The sequence below is a fragment of the Theobroma umbraticum genome, unplaced genomic scaffold (assembly GCF_002168275.2).
Source record: "Theobroma umbraticum cultivar Fairchild unplaced genomic scaffold, ASM216827v3 scaffold_20.0, whole genome shotgun sequence".
In the NCBI taxonomy this organism is placed as follows: Eukaryota; Viridiplantae; Streptophyta; class Magnoliopsida; order Malvales; family Malvaceae; genus Theobroma; species Theobroma umbraticum.
In genome coordinates, this window is record NW_018397266.1 from 4794910 (window position 1) to 4813202 (window position 18293).

Here is an 18293-nt window from a genome sequence, read left to right on the forward strand (position 1 = left end):
AATGGCTTATCAACTTGCTTAGTAGCTGAACTTGAGGTTGTTAGGGACCAATTAAATGAATTAGTACCCTCAATGATTAGGGATGGAGTGCAATTTGCTCAGTTGCTTAATATTTTGCAAAGTGGGAGCAGAAATTGACAAAGTCAAGTCCATGAGCCTCAAAGGCCACTAATGCTTTGATTATTGGCCATAAATCAGATCTTGATTTTCCTTGTCTGCCTTCTTTCACTTGCCTTAATTTGAAGAGTAATCTTTGCCAGATTTTTTTTGTGTGATTTGGTCACATGATCAGGAGGATGATGCTTGGATGACCAAGTGTCAATTACAGAGTTTTTCCTCTTACATGTCGAGAACAACGTATATAGTTTGTTCTCTCTTTTATGCGCACCATTTCCATTTGCTTTATGCTCCCAGTCTAAAGAAAAAACCAACGGGGAGATCTTCTTCTGCTGTGACAAATATTCCTGCTCAGATGTCACCTTATCATTGTTGCATTTATATTCGCTGTACTGATGAATCACTCACACCTACCAGAAAAAAAAAAGGTACTGAACGATAGTATGATTATTATAAGAATAAGATAATCCATCACGTTTTCTTCCGTTCTTTTGTGGCAGGGGAAACGGGGTGGCATGGCCGGTATCCGTTGTTAGTCAATTATAACAGCTATTCCCTGCTGTAACATGAAATTTAAATCAATACTAATGCTATTTACTCTTAGTAGTAGAAAGATTTCTGTTTGAGATTTTGCTCATGCCTAGGGTTTACTGAAGGTGGTAGCACTTGCTGGTCAAATCAAAATTTTCTCAGTTCATCATTCCTTCAGTTTCACTAGGCAATGTGCTATAGCTGCTATATCGCTATCCTTTTCTATTTAAAAACGTGAATATATGAACATTAACTAAAAGGTGGAAGCGCAAATCAGAAAAGCCAATCAAACAATGGGGCCTTAACTAATGACACTGCAGTTATGTTTATTGTGAAATAACAGCATAAAGAAGGACAAAACTGGTAGCCCAAGTGGCTTTCTGTTGGTTATATAAGCCAGAGCTAAGGCACTCATCGTTACACAGCAAGGAAAAACAATCAAAGAATGGAAAAGCTGTTTCTCTTGATAGTGACAATGACAGCAGCAGTAAGTTATCTAAGTGCTAAGTATTTAGTGCTAATTTCAGCCTACACGATTGAATCTCCACAATTCAGAGTGGTGCACTTGGAATCTGATTTTGAAATAAGATTGTACAAAGAAATGTCCTGGATGTCTGCTCTTGTCTATGGGACTTCCTTTCAGAATTCCACCAGAGATGGCTTTCACAGGTTTCCTACTCGTAGATTCACCTCCTACAAACTTTTCCCTACTAAATGTGGAAACTATTAAATTCTCACCTTGTTCTTTGTTTATCGTTGTATTGCTTGTTTCAGGTTGTATCAGTATATTCATGGGGATAACCTTAACTCTACCCAATTTTTCATGACTGCTCCTGTTTTAACAAGCGTCACTCCATCAGCCCACGGGTCTGCATATATTGTAAGGTATTATCTGCCTTCAACATTTGACAAAACGTCCCCTCCACAGCCCGCCGCTGAATTGAATTTGCAGTTGGACAAGTGGGAGAGTCACTGTATTGCAGTCAGAAAGTTTCCTGGATATGCCAGGGACGATAACGTGGACAAAGAAAAAGATGCTCTGCTTTCTAGCCTTGGTAAACATTTGCCAGGGTTAAAGCAAGCAGCGGAAAACAAGTATAACTACAGCATTGCGCAGTACAATGCTTCAAAACATCCCACGGGGCGCATAAATGAGGTGTGGATTGATGTATCAGGTTTCACCGCAGAGGGCTGTCCAGTCTAGCTATAACATCTAGTAGCAACAATTATCAAGAAATTTGCTTGTGGGAGGGATGAATAATTGTGTTTGAATGTAAATTTGTTGACGTTGGGATCTCAGAGCATTTGTGTGAGAAAATTCAAGCATGTTTTAAATACCACGCTGTCTAAAAGGATTTTAATGAATGAAATGTTCAGTAAGGTTTGCTTCCAACCAAGATGTCTTTTGAGTTACGACTTGCATGCTGCTGCGGAGCCGAGATGATCCGATTTTCTCAACTCTGAAGCGAGGAGTGGTCATTGTGCTCTTTTAACAGCAACACTGTTCTCAAATTCTGATACTTTGCCATTGGTACAAATACATAATAAAGAAACAGTATACCATCAGCATTAAAAGCGGATCACCTTGGGGGCTCACTTTTTACAACTTCATCATCATAAAGGAGTTTCTTTTTTTTTTAATTAAAAAATTAAATAAATAAGAAAGAGAACTTGTTGAAACAAGTTAGACAAAGAAAATCATTTCTTACTAGGAAATTGATGTATTTTCTGGAGGAACAGAACTTGCCATTTTACTACAAATCAAAAAACATTATCGCTTTCTGTACCCCTCGGTATTGTTTTATAAGCTTGCATGTAGAAAACAATGCACCGATTTGAATTTTTTGTTTATTGAACAAATGTCAAACGGTAAACAAAAGATTTAAACAGAAATAATATATACTTATTCCTCTTCCCTGTCAGGTTAATATTTTGGCAGTTATCAGGTTAATATTCGAGAGGATGAAAGAAGTTCAAAGAGTCATTTTAGAGGAGTTTATTGATAAATGTTGAAAATTGCATGCACACTCTTTCTTTTTACAAATTAAAATATTCCAACGTTCCGACTTTCCAATCATTCTCAACGGAGCATCTTATACATTTAAAGCAGGCTAATGCATATTATGACTTGTTACTTAGATTTGACCTGAAGGCATTTTCGTTTTGAACCATTCACCTCGGAACATCATCTCACCTAGCAACAACATGCTATTGAAAACGTATATAAGAGGGCATCTTCATATTACAACGTCCTGGCGAAAAAGGTACCAAACAAATAAGCAATTCCCATTCCCTACCACTATAAATTTACTGCTACAAGCGTTGAAACAGGGCGCCAGTAAGCACCGAGCAGGCCACACCCTGGGTAAATATTACGTACGAACTTTTAGTTCTGTGGTTTAATAGTCTTTATTCTTTTCCTCCCATTTTCTTTTACTCTTTATTTTCAGCTGCTCTCTGTTATTTTTTTCTCATTTTAACAACCTTGGCATGAGCAAAAACACTGCCAAAAGAATAAATATTGTAACGAAACAAGGGGGATCACATCTGGGGTCTTGTCTGGACAACATAGACTTTCCCATCCCTGATGACACCTTCAATGTCTTGTGGAGAACCATACAATTCCTCGATGGCATTTCCTGCACGAGCAATGCTAGAAAGGATTGATTGTTGAAAGTTGCCATCATTTATCAATGGGTCAGATAAATAATCAAGCACAACTTTTTCTGCTTCATCCATGGGCACGCTGCACAAAAACAAATATATTACTTAGCATAGTAATTGACAAAACAAAAAACGAAGCACAAAATCATATGAAAGTACTTGAGAATTTCCTTTGACAGGGGAAGTTATATACACTGATTATAATAGTGAAAAGAATAAACCTATTTAAGATCCAAATTGGGGGCCAAGAACCAAAGTACTTGACTAGGCAAGAGTGGCATTTTCAGTGTAATAAACGTTTGCTACTAGCAAACAATCTAATCAAGGATCTATACATGAAGATCAACCTTTTGGAAAGTCGTTATTTGTTGATAAAGTGGCTGGTGATTAGTGTTCAGGCATAGCTAAGGAGTTGAAGAAGGAAGGGCGGTGGTTGCTCCTGCACTAAATGTTCAAAGATTCTGACGTGTCTTCAAAGAATTAATAAATGGCCCTATATAGCTACCTCTAGGCACTAGCAAAGCAGTTACTAGCAAACAATCTATAACCAAAGCCCCATGCATGAACACAGCCTTTTGAAAAGTTTTTATGCATCCATGAAAGGCTGGTGACCAGTTACAATTATAGATTAGGAATTGAAAGAAAGGGAAGGATGGAGGTTGCTCCAGCCATAAATGTTCACAGCTTCTAATGTACCTCTGGTAAAATGAATGTCAGACATCGATCACCAGTAATCCATTAAGGATGGCACAACCACAATTTTTCTTTTGGGCCCCAGCAGAGGAATGGAAAAACAAAACTAAACATATCAAATAGTATCTACATCTCCCTCTTTGTGCATGATAGTTTGAATGGAGATTACCTATCATAAAGGCCAGCACCTGCATAACCTTCTAGATCTTCACCATTTGAATCAGATCGGAAGATAATGGAAGGCCTTATGAAGAGACCAATCGGTTTGCTAGGATATCCCAATACCTGAAATATCTTGGAAATCATTAGTGAAGATTTTAGTAGCTTTGTGATCTAATCTAATTTAGTCAATAATACGATAAAAGGCATTACTGATGATTCTCTTATTCTGCATTACTTTACTAATAGCATAAACAATAGCAACTTCATATATATCATGCTTCAGTATCCAAATTAAGTAAACTCTCATATTAAATCAGCAGGCATGTTTTACCTGAGGAGAGTTGAGATCGTTTTTCTTGCAAACAAAACTCAAAGCTCGACCTGGATAAGCTCCAACGAGAGTTTCTCCAAGTCCCTTCACGACCTATGTCAAATGAAGTGCCAGTAATAACTTTTTCTTCCTCAAGGTGAAAAAACATGAGAGAAGGACTAAAAATGATAAATGGAGATACATACCTCAGCATAGATCTCTGATGAGTCCCCTGAAGATGGATTAGTAGTATGTATAACAAATGCATAATCAGCATTGATTACTTCCTGAACCAGTACAGCCATACAGAGATAGTCATGGTCTATTTTGATTTTCCTGGTGCTGGAATATGCTCTCTCATTCCATTTTGAAGCCCACACCTAAACAGAATGCATGTAAATAGATCAATGCTAGACATCAAATTAGAAATCAAAAAGACTAATGCAAAGCAATTAAGGTCCAGTTACAAGTAAAAGTTGTGCTAGTTATCAGCTCTTTGGATTGGATGTGAAAACAAGAATAATTTAGGAAATCAAGGTAGTCATTTTTTAATGAAAGAAAATAAACTAAAAATTAATTCATTTGCAGTGTAGAGAAAGTGAAATTGAATCACAGAATATAGCAGTTGGCAAAAATTAAGGAAGGTGGTGCCTGCCTAGCACACGCCATGCTAGCCTAGGTGACCCAACAGGACATTAAAGGTAATGTAATGATATTGCTAGTCCTAATCCTATGATTGCAGTTAGTGGAGTACAATTATTGATTAGACACTTTTCAAATAAAATGACATCTTGTAGAAATCAAAATTTTAAGGATATGCTCTTTTCCAATGCAGGAAAAACAGCGTACCCTCTTTATAGCAGTCCATGCTTGCTCCCACCTAATGTCACCTTCATCTCCAGGCCAAGGCATTCCAGAACTCTCCATCTTGGTCTTCAGCTCTTGCACCTAAAGGTAATAAGAAATTGAAATAAATCTAACTAATGGCCACTCAAGAAAAATCTGATTCAAGTGCAATCAATATTTTACAGATTATCAAGAAAGGAATGGCACGAAATTCTTGTAAAAATTCTGATTCACATGGGAGATATTGGTAATAGAGAGGGAGAAGGGAGGTTTATTGGTCAAGCAGAGGATTTAGACAAATTAAAATTTTCCATCCAAAGAATAATTCCACAAAAGCACGTTTCTAGCTATCATCACTGCTTCTAAAGATGCTATCAGGTAGGCAATGAAGGCTTAAGAGAAGAAACATCTTAGGCTCAACCGGTAAAATACATACCAATTGGGGTGGTGCTGCAAGCTGTAGAACTGTCTGACGAATCTCCCCAAGTGTAACTGAGTCTCCTCCTAACTTTTTCTTCAATATTTGCAACTTCTTATCCACTTCCTGAATTAAAGAGGAGATAATGAGAGAGAACCTGTCAGACAAGAAGACTACCATGACAGGTAAAGCAGAGATCCTAAATGCCAACAACACCAGTGAAGATATTTTGCAGCAGCAAATTGATTATTATTGGAATAATCCTTTTTACAATCCTTTTTCAGTTACAGACATAGTGGACCTAGAGGCACCGGTGCTCTAAGAAATTTCACACTCCAATCTGAAGCCAAAGTAGGTAAATAACAGCAAAATATGTGCCTTAATTGAGTTTTTGTTCTTATAAATTTAGGCAGTAAAGGAATTAGGATTTAGAAGTTGCCATATACTGAATCAGAACCTTAGATATCACCAATTCACTTGCGAAATCTGCTTAAGAAATCTCATTTGGTCACACAACAATAAAAATCCAGGAGCTTGATTTCGATACCAATGTAAGTTTCAAAAGCTACTTAACAAAATGGAAAAGTTTGACCACTGAAGGAGGTTATTGTAAACGAATTGCAGCTGTGCATGCATTAAGAAAACAGGGAGGCATGATTGAAGCTTAGAGATAAGAATAACCTTGTTTATTTTATCTGCAAGAACCTTCTCAAATACTCCAAACGGTAGGGCAACTGATGTCGGAATCCCAACCCAAGACGGTACTTTTCCTTTTAGATATGAGATATTGCGTGATTTAGCACCAACCTAGTAAAAAAAATGTCCCTATGCGTAAATTAGACATACACCGTTCATAAATATAGTTCAGAGCTACAGCATGCCAAAGAGTTCTAAAAAGTTCAATATTCGAGCGAATTGTAACTCTGCAAGTTAAGAGAAAGAAGAAAAAAATAAAGTTGTGGAGATAAAGTGAATCTGATTTCGCAAGCCTAACCATTTCAGGTGTAAACTCCTCTGCAGATATGGCGTATTTACCACCAAACTGTTTTCTGACCAAAGTAATAGATGATGGACTATCTCCCTTCAAGTTACGTGAAATCAAATCAGCTAGCTCGCCCTCCTCCACCTCACTAAGGCAATGCAGGAAAGAGAGAACGAGATTCAAATTACTTTTGCTTATATGAAAACAAGGGATTTGTTTAATTTGCGTCATGATACATGATGTATTAGACATATTCAGAATTAAGTTAGACATGGCACTACCTATAAACTACATCTGCAGATGCAGGTTTTAGGCGCAACAATTTCCCTTTGTTTGCTTGTACGTCAGCCAGAATATTAGGATCAAAGCATGTAGCAAAGCAAACCTGCAGGTGATAAAATGTCCATGTCAATACACAGTCAATTATCAGCTACAGAAATATCCATGCACCAAATAATCACCTTGCAGTTTCTTGCTCGGACAGAAACATGTGATAGAACATCTGGCATGTCAGGTGTCAACACAGCAACTGCACCATCTGGAATTTCTTCCTCTCCTTTAACACTTTTTGCCACTAAAATAGTGGGCCGGTCATAAGACTTATTCTGTACAGCAAGCAGCTCATCTACAACATCAACATATCCAACAACTTCAGCTGGACTCATAACCTGCCAACTGTTGCAGGACAAGAAAAGTTGCATTAGAAAGTTCCACTAAATGACAGGCTGATATTACTTTAATCCTACGCCAAAATCTCATTATATGAATTAAGCATAGATATAATTGCATAAGCAATTGCTTCACTGCCAATATTGTCTAATTAAGAGTCAGTTGGCGTGCCAATGATTATCTACCAACCTGCCAAGATGAGCAGTGTCCCGAAGAACAGGATCAAGTCGGTTAAGAAGTAAAGATAAAGTTGCAGCTGATCCAGCACGGACAATTTCTTCAGTAAATGTCTTGATCTGGAAGAAAATTCAACGAATGTGCTTTATCTTACCATTCTGGTTAATGAGATAAACATCAAGGTAACTGCAGAAAATTTACAGTGATCAAACATAGTTTGGGATATAAAACAATTAATAACATACAGCCCGCTCGTCCACTCCAAGCAATGATCCAAGATATGCTGCTGATGGTTGCAAAATATGCTGGTACCACGCAGCCTTGCTAGTCAGTGCAAGGCGAGTTCTGTCTAGTACTGATTTTGCATAAAGTGCCCAGTGAGCACTTTTACTCTTGCACATGCTTATGGCACGATCCCATCCCTGCATAAGTAATGAAGTAATAGTTATTATCCATAATCTAAACATACAGAGAGACGTTTGTACGATGACATGCAATAATCAAAACATTTTCATGCAGCTCTTGAAACTTTCTCCTTTTGCGAAGTATAAGAAAGGCAATCCATGAATGTGAATATGCTAATTAATTTCTCAATGGTGCATCTGACCATTAGTGACTGGAAGAAGGAAGATTGACTTAGTAAATTTGTTATCTATTTGGCCTTGTATTAAAAGCGCAGTGAATTTCCTTAAGTTTCTAAGGTTGCTCTGCAAGTTGAAGAAAATGGACTGTCAAACCATCCCTATGGAAAAACTGCATGAAAAATTTCCAGCTAGAATGCAGCGTTTAGCATTCTATGTCAACATTTCATTCCACAAAGCAACCAAGTACTTGATCAAGAGTTGTTAACTTCCAACAGAGATATTTGAGAACTTCTCAAACTATAAAGATTCATCTTGAAGTCTAAACTCAGAGCTTAGTATTAAGTTCTTTATCATCTTCTAATACAATATGACATGAAGTTTGACAGAACCTTTGACAAAGATGAGTAAATGTTACCATTAATCAAATTTGCCCCAAGAAATTTATAAACTTATCATCCTTTGATGCCCTAAGAAAAAAGAACCACCATAATTTTGTATGACAACGTATCTTACCTTCAAGCAATAGATCAGATCCTCATTATCATTTGATGAAAGTGCAAGGTTTTCAAGAACCAGAGTGATGAAATACATAATTTTCTGCAAGACACAAAAGAAGCCCTACTCAGGAATTCATAAACATCATAAATGGAACTAAAATCATCCACCAAACCTTGTGATAGAGATACCAATTAGTGAAGAGCATTGCACAGAAATACTAAATGTATTTAAACAGGATAAGGTGAAGATAACAAGATTCACCTCTGGTCCAGCATCATTCAGCTCCTCATAACCTCTTTCAATAGCCGTCCTAACAGTAGAGTCAAGGGCAATGTCTAAAAACAATAGATCCTTCAGACGATCGCTAGACTTCAACAACATTGGTCGAAGCTCTTGACGAGCCTCAAGTAAACCCTGAGAGAGAAGGTTGAAGGAAAATTAAGCAAGGAAAATAAATGGGCATAGTGATTATGGATATCCAATCCAACATCACATACCTCGAGCAAGGCTTCTACATTTCTATCTTCAATGTGTTCAAGAACAAACCGTAGCAATTCCTGCCATGAATGTATCTCAAATATATGATGAACATTTTGGGAAAAAAAATCAAACAGGGTTAAAGTCCAACTTACTGGAAATCCTGATGGCAAGCCAGCTACAGGATCTATTTGCACCCCAACCATGAAACCTTCACCCTGAACACAAAAGCTCTTGTCAAATGCTGACAATAATACTTTTTCCACCCAATCTCAGCCTATTTCTCATATTACCTCTGCTCTGTAGCCCGTGCAATTCGAAATGGCAGACTCAAGATCTGCACCTGAATGAACCGCCTACGCATAAATCACAATTAGATAGAAATTTATCAGTATAAATAGAAATTATCAGTATAATGCAGCATCACATATGAGCCAAAGGAAAAAAATTGATGGCAATTACTTCAGCATAAGAAGAGCACAGAAGAAACATAAAATTGTGCCTCAAAAGTGAAAAGAGGAATCTCTATGTACCATCTTTCACGGATAATAAGATAAAAGTACAGCTAAAGATGATAGTCCTTAAAAGTGACGTGTGACTAGATGCCTTCACACATCAAGGTGCTGATAGCAAATCAGGAACATTACAATGAATACAAGTATACAACCATAAAGGTTCAAGCAACAGACCTTCAAGGTTCTCATATAACGCCCAAGATCACGCAAAAGACCATCCTTCTGATCTCTCCCAAAACTTGGTTCAGAATGAATAGCACGGTCATAACTTAAGAGGCGTTCCTTTGTTATTCCATTCTCATTTAGGGTCTTCCAGTAGATGCTGATGTCAAACTCACTTTTAATGTAATCAATCAATGCCTGCAAGATATGTTCTGTTAGCTGATGCAAATTACTAAAGAATTTTCACTGAATTCACCTATCTGATACCTGACAGATTACAACATCATCTGGACTGGTATTGTTATGTAACTTCTGGTGCCATTCCTCCATCATTCCTCCCTTGCAATCATTGTTCCTCTGAAACAGATAGATATGGTTCATGTATATATAAAATAAGAAAAGTGCAAAAGAAAGTAACCTGTTCTTCAAGATTTACCTGGATAACCAGTATTTCATCTCTAATTCTCTGTCCCACATCCCCTTCACCTCCACGACCAACAGTAGACATAATCATGCGCAAAAGCTCCCGATGCTGTGGATGAGTAGCATAGATACTCTGGAGCAAGTCAGTGAGCCTGTCCTGTGCTTTACTTATCTCGCTGCACAAATTAAAATAACAATTACATTTTCATTCATATGATCATCATGCATGAGAGCAGGAAATTTGTACAAAAAAAAGACCACTCAGAAAAGTTAATCTAATTTGTACCGCGGTTTCACATTGTAGTTTTTGTTCCATATGAGCCGTCTTGTAGCCATAAACCTCATCCACACTAAGATCCCAGCAAGGCCCAATTCACCAGTATTTTTGGCTTGATCCATTACGTCTGACGCAATATTAAACCTTAAAAAGGGAAACAGCAGGCTTATTCCTTGAAGAACAATGGGCAACTGAACATAATCACAGTGCATAAAACTCAGCAAGATCGCATGTGAAGTAAAATGTGAGTACATTACGAGAGATTTCAATGATTTTAAAACTTAAACTGACTAATCAGCTGGAGTGAAATTGCAACCTCCATGTCAAGCACAAAACCATTAACAAGACATGAAGGAGCAAAAGAGACATGCATGACAACAACTTGTGTGCCTGAGAGGGAGAGAAAGAGAGAGATTTCGAAAGCTTTACCATCATCACGATGGAAAGCAACATAAAGATGTTCATTATTGCGTAACTGAATGGAAAATATGAAATAACATGGGTTTGCATGCATTTTGAAAATATTGACTATTAGGTAAGGCTGGAAAACAATATGCTTGCCCTCCATCTTTCTTTATATGCCTCCTTTTTACTATCATTCCACGATCACAAGTATAGTTATCTGTCCTGTATATATCTAGGTAACCTATAATGCAGGATATCATAATTTGAATTAAATTTTAATGAAACAATGACCATCAGAATAGTTATATGTCCTGTATATATCTAGGCAACTTACAATGCAAGATATCACAATTTGAACTAAATTTTAATCAAACAATGGTCTTGCTTTTAGCAAGAGAGAGAGAGAGAGCGTCTAATAATGAAGGATCAACTAAGGCTTTAAGCAAGATTCTTTTGGGAAGTAGAGGGATAGTTAAGGGAAACATCCATTTCCCTGAGACTACAGCAATTCAAGTACATTTGAAGAACCTGGATACACTTCGCAACCAATTTGAAAAGAGTTGCAATATTTTGATGATATTGAAGATACGGAAAAAGTAAGGAACCGTGTAAATCTAAATTTCCTAAAACACATTACACCTTGGATTTTTTGCAGGCCCTACTGATTCAAATAATCATAAAGCAACACTCAAAGCATGGTGTTTGAGGAACGAATGATCAGAACTCAAATATTGAAGATACAGAAAAAATAAGGAACCGTGTAAATCTAAATTCCTTAAAACACATTGCACTTTGGATTTTTTGCAGGCCCTACTGATTCAAATAATCATAAATCAACACTCAAAGCATGGTGTCTGAGGAACGAATGATCAGAACTCAAAAATAACACATCAAACTGTTTTTATGTGAATTTGAGTAACTAGCTTTATCTATAATATGCGCATAATATCGACAAATTATTTGCATCTTCCAGGAAGGATACAGCTCCAATGGCATGGACTCTTAGAACTAATCCCATGTAGACTTTCAGATGCTAAACGGCAAACTATATATACATCGCATAATACAAGGATAACTATTCCAAAAAAAATAAAAGAACTCCAAAATATCATAAAATGAGATACAGTTGATGACCTAAATAAAGTCAAAGTCCCAGAAATTCACTGACCGGTGCATAAAAGACTTTTGCGCCTCACTCTCCTTCTCTGCTATTCTATCCAACAAAGCCTTTGAAGTACCTTTGCCATCACCAGCATCCTTTGTTTTTTTTAAGAAAAATCCAGTTAATCATACAGGGAGGCACCACAAACTTGAAAATAATATATGCAAAACATATAGATAGATCCAAAAATTTCTTGGTTAAAAATCACGAGAAACAACCTTTTGAACTTGCTTAATTCTCTGGCTGAATTCCACAAAGAAGTTGGAGCCTTGATTTTTTATCCAATTCCCACCAGACAGAAGAACAAAAGGCATCCCTTTAAAAGTATCATCCTCAACCTCTATCTCCAAGCATTGCACCTAAAGATGATACAGGATAGAAACAAAACGACAGTTTTGTACATCTTATTATATGTTAAATCTCAGTAAACCTAACTTGAGTATATTATCAGACTTCAGTCCTAAGGCACACATGATAAGATTGAAATCTACTCAGCGAACCTGTTTAGGAAGATCTGCAAAAGAGCTTGTTGAAAATTGTGATGCAGCAGCTCCATCTAAAGAAAGTGAACCAGGAGGGAGAACACCAGGAGGTGGTGGCTGAAAAATGTTCACATCAAGTAGTCTTCAGATTTACATGAAAGAAATAGTGATTCAATTCCAAAGTCCAATGTCTTCCTGAGGAGTGTAACAGTTTAGGGGATCTTACCAGCCACTCGCCAGCCTTCTTGGATAGACCCCAGTGAAGGGTAGGTGGTTCTTCAAAATCTGCAGCTAGGTGAATCTTTGTCCTGCCAGCAGATTTGGTTACAAGTACCTGGAATAATTGGAAAGAGTTGAAACTTTATAATGTTTTTGCAAGTGAACATCCTTAACAGGAGAAGGTAAAATCAAAGAAAAATGTGTTAGCTTACCAAAAGCTCCTTCCCACCAAGTTTGTAAATTTTCTTGTTATGAACAGAGCTGCCATCCTGTTCCTTTTTCTTAGCAAAGAGTTCAACTGCTGTCAATGGTTTTGGTTCAACAAATATACTTTCCTCTAGAGATTTTACTGCATGCTTATCAAGAAACTGCATCAAGTCCCTCTTCTTGCGCTGAATTCGTTCAACACGAAAATATCTTTTTTTCTGCAGTTGCTTTGAGACCTTAGTCTTTATCTCTCCTTCAGTAATCTTCATTCGAATTTCATCGAGAGATATACCTTTCTCTCGCTCAGATTGCAACTCTTTCCTTGCTTCCTCAAATTCCCTCTAATTATTGAAACATTGCTTCAGTAAATTTATAATAAATGCAATGGCTGAGAGCCTCATTAACCTTTGAAATTTAAATGAGGTATCACCTAGTCCTATTGGCTTTAATAAATAAGGACTTGAAACAAAAAAGACTCTGAAAATCCAGTCAGAAAGAGATCGGAAATTACAAGTTGTTGCTCTGGGGAATAATTCGGCTTCCCTGCTTTCTCCCACCGTATATAGGATTGTATTTGGACAAGATCATCAGGTATTTTGTTCTTTGTTTCATGAATAGAAGTCTCCTTATATTCTTGGCCATTTCCTTTTGTTAGTTTGGCTCGGATGTCATCCACAGAAGCACCCCTGGCTATTTCCTTCAATACCTCTGCACGAGCTGCTTCATATTCCTCCTATGATAAGAGAAAGCTACTTGATACTAGTAAACAAATTGCTCAAAATCCAAAAATAGAAAAGAATAATAGATTAAGATAGTACAATTTCATATTTCTTAGGAGATTTGAAGGAGGAAGAAAGCTACAAATTCATTCTTTACACATACACATTAATAAAAGATAATCCTGCTTTTCTCTTAAGATTGCTCCAATAGTTATTGAAAAGTCTGAAATGAAATAAAAACAAGAATGCAAAGTATTTCTGGAATTCTTAAACAAGAGTTGGTTAATATATTGCAGCCGATACTATTCATTAGCCAATACAGGGGCATGCTTTAAAATTTTATCAGCTGTTGCATAATAAATTGATCCACTCCATAAAAAAAATTCTGTTAAAACCACACCAGTGAGGCTTCTAACCTAGTACATAAAGAAAAATTAGTTGTAAGTGCTAATTCTTTCCATAAAACAGGGAACATTAACACTTAGAATAGATAAAGCAAAAAATAATCCCTGAAAACCTATTTCCAAGGGCTAATCAATGAGCGTACAGGAAATTTACATATGTAAGAGCATAACAAACATCAATTAATTCACTTCTACCCAGTGGGAGAAGAAATAATGGAACAAGAAGATAGGACAAATAAAAAGAACAAATTGAGATGCAGGACTTAACTTTAACAATATTAACAAATACAATGTAAAATTGTTAAAATTGTTAAACTTATTACTTGCCTTCTCTTGCTCAGGGGTGTACCTCTGTTTACCCTTTCGCTCCCACCTCAAATATGCTTGAATTTGAACAAGATCTTCAGGAAGTGAGATGTTTGAAATCAATGTCTCCCTCCGGGGTAAGCTTACATGAAAGTTCTGACCATTATTTTTTATCCTGCAAATGGAAAATAGGGGAAAAAACAACAAATGAATTTTAAGTAGCTTTTCGAAAAGCAATGAATGTAGTTAAAAAAAAAAACAATGGATATTTACCATTTATTTCGGGCTTCATCAAATATGAGAAACTCTATAGCTTGTATCCGAGGATCATCAATTTCTAATTTTAAATATGAACTGGAGCCAGACTACAGAAAAGCAATGTGTAGACAAAATAAACAACTGGTTGTCTGTTAGCATTAGTGGAATGTGAATTGTCACTTTTGGCACTAACCTTCACGAATGGAGTTCTTAGGGCTCTGTTCTTGTAGTTTTTGGTCCCTTCTGGTTGATGTGAAGGAAGTACCCACTTTCTGTCAAAAAAAAAAAAGGAATGGAATAAAGGTTTCTCAAACAGTAATAAGGAAACCCAATATCAACACTTAAAAATCATAATCAAATGTCATTTCCTAAATCACCAACTGGTACAAGTCAACTTACTCATTTCTACTGCATATCCCACCCCAGTGTAACAGCAAAGAGTCACTGTTATACATGATTCTAAAATTTACTTGTGTAATAGACCCTGATGTAGGAGCACTAGCATCGACCTGCTCAGTTAAAAGAGGGAGAATCTGGTCTTAGTATAAGACAAATACCAAGCTAAGCTCAATCGAACTAGTGGTTTACAAAGAGTATATGGGTTAGCTAAAGGTAGCTAAAAGTATTTAACACCAAGCTAATACTACCTGCAATTCAATATTCCCATCAACTTTGAATTTTCCAAGATGCTGCAGCAAAGCAAGAATTTGTCAAAACTTTTAGATAAATAAAGCAACACCACTGTGTGCCAATGAACCTAATAACATGTGCAAATTTCTGAATTCAGATATGACTGATTTTGCTTCAACGAAAAAAGAAGAAGAAGATATGATTCATTCCATGCTTCTTAATGAATCTCCTCTCAAGCAAGGAAGAAATACTATTTTAAAAAAGGATCCTCAAGAAAACAGGAAGCAACATTTAGATGTCTGAGAACAGAAAAAGAAAATACTTAACAAAATAACTTCTTTTGTGCAGATCATCAAATCTTATTTTATGCAATTCATGGTCAATTCTTGTTCAAACTTACAATAGCTTGCCACTAAGGGAGATGACATAGGCGGGTTTTATGCCTTCATGCTCAAGCACAAAAGTTGCAATAAATTGATCCTAGATTTTAAGAGTTAGAGAGAGACCCAGTGAAGGAATCCTTAATCTTTAACTTTGAAAGAACAAAGTGAACTAAGTTCAATAGAGGGATTAGCAAAACTAGCATAATAAGCACAAAAACAAAACAGAAGACAAACTGGAATACAATACATTTTGTAGCAAAGTGATACTTTATATCATGAAAAAAACACAAAAAACAAAAAAACAAATCTTCTCAATAAGCTGCAAAAAGAATTAAAATATGACAGAAAAATTGGCCCAAGGAAATCTTTTACGTGAAAGTATATATAACCAGAGAGTATTTAGGAAAATAAAGAGAGAGAGGCAGGATTTTATGCTTACTACTTACCAGACTTACTTTCACCGGAATAATCACACAACTTTGACAAAGATCAATCAAGAGGAAAACCAATATGAAATTATTTATTGCATTTTGAAAACTACTTTGATTGGAAATTTTAAGGACCATTAACTTAGCAAAAGAAATTGAAAAACAGGAAGACGACTGCTAACAACTAAGATTTTGAAAAATCTACTGGAAGTCTGGAAGCCAAGCAAGGTTGATATCATAGGTTGCAACTTGATTATGAAAGCCAAGCTTGGGGTATAAAGTTAGGTCTTAACAGATTTTATCACCATACTTCTCAGCTTAGTCTTAATTCAAATTAAAGAAAAAAATTACAAGCATGAAATATAGGTCAAAGAATCAAATTGAATATAAATTCTTTAACAAATTCACCATTATAGTTGCATTGCAGATTTATAAAATTCAAAAACAGAATGCATAAGCAAGCAACAAGCAAAGAAAGATTACCTCAGAAGCGGGATCGGCGGCTAACACGGCTCGAGGGACGAACGTAATAGCCCGTTGGCTTCCCATGGCGACTTTCTGTTTCCTCCTACTCAAACTGTTACTATAAAATTTCGTAGATATCTGATACTTGCGTCGTTGAGCTGGAGATTGATTCAGGGAAGCAGTGGCACAGAAGGTATTTGTAGGGACGCCAGAAGAATTTTTGAGTTTGCTTTGATGCTCGAAAGCCGTGGGACGGAGGAAATGCGGCTGTATCAAGTTATGGCCTAATGTGTTACTCATCTTCCTTGATAAGACTTCGTATCTCTGAAGAATTTCAACAATCAGAATTCGGCGCGTATGTAAAAACTGTAAAATACAAAAAAAAATAATTATTAACCATTTTTCTGGATGAAATAAATTAAAACGGTATTTCCAAATACATGATGATCACTTTTTTTTTTCTTTAATACCTGCTCAGTAACTACACGGAGAAAAACCGAAACCGACGCTCCAAAAAAAAAAAAAGACAGCATTCGCCATATAAAACATAATAATTCTTTCATAATTTCCAAAACAAAAACATAAAATTAAATATGTAAGTAAAATTCTGGATATCCAAGGTTTTAAGAATGACGAAGTGTTGAGAGAATGAATTCGTGAAATTACCTTGAAAGAGTTGGAAATCTGGATGAGAGAGATGGAGTGAATATACGATCAGATTCTGGGTGGGAGAAGAGACGATTCAAGCAGAATTGAAATTTTTTCTGTACTTGGCGAATTGATTATTTGAATTGAGAGTATGGGCTTTAGCTCCAGTGAGTGGAAAGTGGAAACCATCAAATTTATTAAAATCAGGAGCCCAGCCTCAATCACCACTGTATGGCTATTTATCGTGATCGACGGACGCGTGGCGGGTGTTAGTTACGACACGTAGAAAAAAGTTCGGGATTGGGGGCTTGTCACGTGCGATATTAGGGAAGGGAGGGAACGCATGGGGTCCGTGGACGGTGACGGCTTATGATATTTAAATCGTTGGTCTTTAATTGCCCTTGCTCTTCTAGCGAATTTCGAGATTTACCCTTACTCATTGTGATATTTCTCAGATTTTTCTTAAGGTTAAACTTATTTACTATTTATCCATCCAATCTAATTTTTATCATAAATAAAATCTATAAAGATTTACCCCTTTTTAAGATGTAGATCAGCACACATAATATTAATTTGGATAAGGTTATTATATAAAATAGAGTTTTAATATCAAATTATTCATTGGTTAGTAAAATAAATAATATTTTAATTAATATTTGAAAGACAGATGTGAATAAAACTCACATAATACTTATCCATAATAAACACCTTGAATTAATCATTAATTGAAAGACTAGAACATAGAGTCTCCATGAGATTAGATTAGCATAAAGCGAAGCTAAAAGATAGGAAGCAAGAAAGAAGAAAGAAAAAGAGAAAAAGCCAAAAGCCCACGAACACGCAAATAAAAGATCCCCATCTTGTCATTTATTTTAACTATTCTATGTTCGTAGGTAAATTGGGGTGTAGCAATTTTAAAATGCTTGCGGCTGTACTCTTTGATAGATCCAAGATTCTCATTAATCTAAACACCATCGTGATAATTATTATTGGTATAAAAAAATAAAATATAATAATATCTAAGATCTAAGATTGATTTTGTATTTAAGATAGAGATGGGATTGGGAGGTCG

The 18293-nt window shown here is 36.2% G+C and overlaps 2 protein-coding genes across 3 annotated transcripts; one reads left to right on the forward strand and one right to left on the reverse strand.

Moving 5' to 3' along the window:
- Positions 1–971: 971 nt before the first annotated feature.
- Positions 972–2030, forward strand: LOC110423450 (uncharacterized). Its single transcript, XM_021437663.1, has 2 exons — positions 972–1317; positions 1423–2030. Exons 1-2 carry the CDS (start codon positions 1094–1096, stop codon positions 1850–1852), a joined length of 654 nt encoding a protein of 217 aa, XP_021293338.1. The 5' UTR covers positions 972–1093; the 3' UTR covers positions 1853–2030.
- Positions 2031–2857: 827 nt separating this feature from the next.
- SEX1 (Pyruvate phosphate dikinase, PEP/pyruvate binding domain-containing protein) lies at positions 2858–17423 on the reverse strand. 2 transcript variants are annotated; one of them, XM_021437025.2, is made up of 34 exons: positions 17240–17423; positions 16592–16897; positions 15315–15356; positions 15067–15176; positions 14861–14939; positions 14683–14774; positions 14431–14584; positions 13492–13713; positions 12986–13321; positions 12781–12888; positions 12573–12671; positions 12291–12431; positions 12079–12167; positions 10515–10649; positions 10242–10404; positions 10073–10162; positions 9818–10003; positions 9422–9484; positions 9284–9346; positions 9149–9208; positions 8913–9065; positions 8667–8750; positions 7815–7991; positions 7582–7688; positions 7185–7398; positions 7005–7108; positions 6736–6871; positions 6423–6548; positions 5760–5867; positions 5327–5425; positions 4684–4857; positions 4499–4591; positions 4175–4290; positions 2858–3394 (listed from the first exon to the last, which is right to left on the reverse strand). In XM_021437025.2, the coding sequence occupies exons 2-34, from the start codon at positions 16871–16873 to the stop codon at positions 3190–3192; spliced, it is 4410 nt and encodes a 1469-aa protein (XP_021292700.1). In that variant the 5' UTR covers positions 16874–16897; positions 17240–17423; the 3' UTR covers positions 2858–3189. The 2 variants fall into 2 exon arrangements, with proteins under 2 accessions (XP_021292700.1, XP_021292698.1); XM_021437023.2 differs by having other exon boundaries at positions 16592–16939.
- Between the last annotated feature and the right edge of the window lie 870 nt (positions 17424–18293).

What these genes read in the sequence shown, in the direction of transcription:
- LOC110423450 (XM_021437663.1), top strand. Translation starts at nt 1,094, where the DNA reads ATGGAAAAGCTGTTTCTCTTGATAGTGACAATGACAGCAGCAGTAAGT. An exon ending in ACCAGAGATGGCTTTCACAG is followed by an intron (nt 1,318 to 1,422) that starts GTTTCCTACTCG and finishes TGCTTGTTTCAG; the next exon opens with GTTGTATCAGTATATTCATG.
- SEX1 (XM_021437025.2), bottom strand. Translation starts at nt 16,873, where the DNA reads ATGAGTAACACATTAGGCCATAACTTGATACAGCCGCATTTCCTCCGT. An exon ending in AACTACAATGTGAAACCGCG is followed by an intron (nt 10,405 to 10,514) that starts GTACAAATTAGA and finishes TAATTTGTGCAG; the next exon opens with CGAGATAAGTAAAGCACAGG. An exon ending in GCTTGCCATCAGGATTTCCA is followed by an intron (nt 9,209 to 9,283) that starts GTAAGTTGGACT and finishes CATTCATGGCAG; the next exon opens with GAATTGCTACGGTTTGTTCT.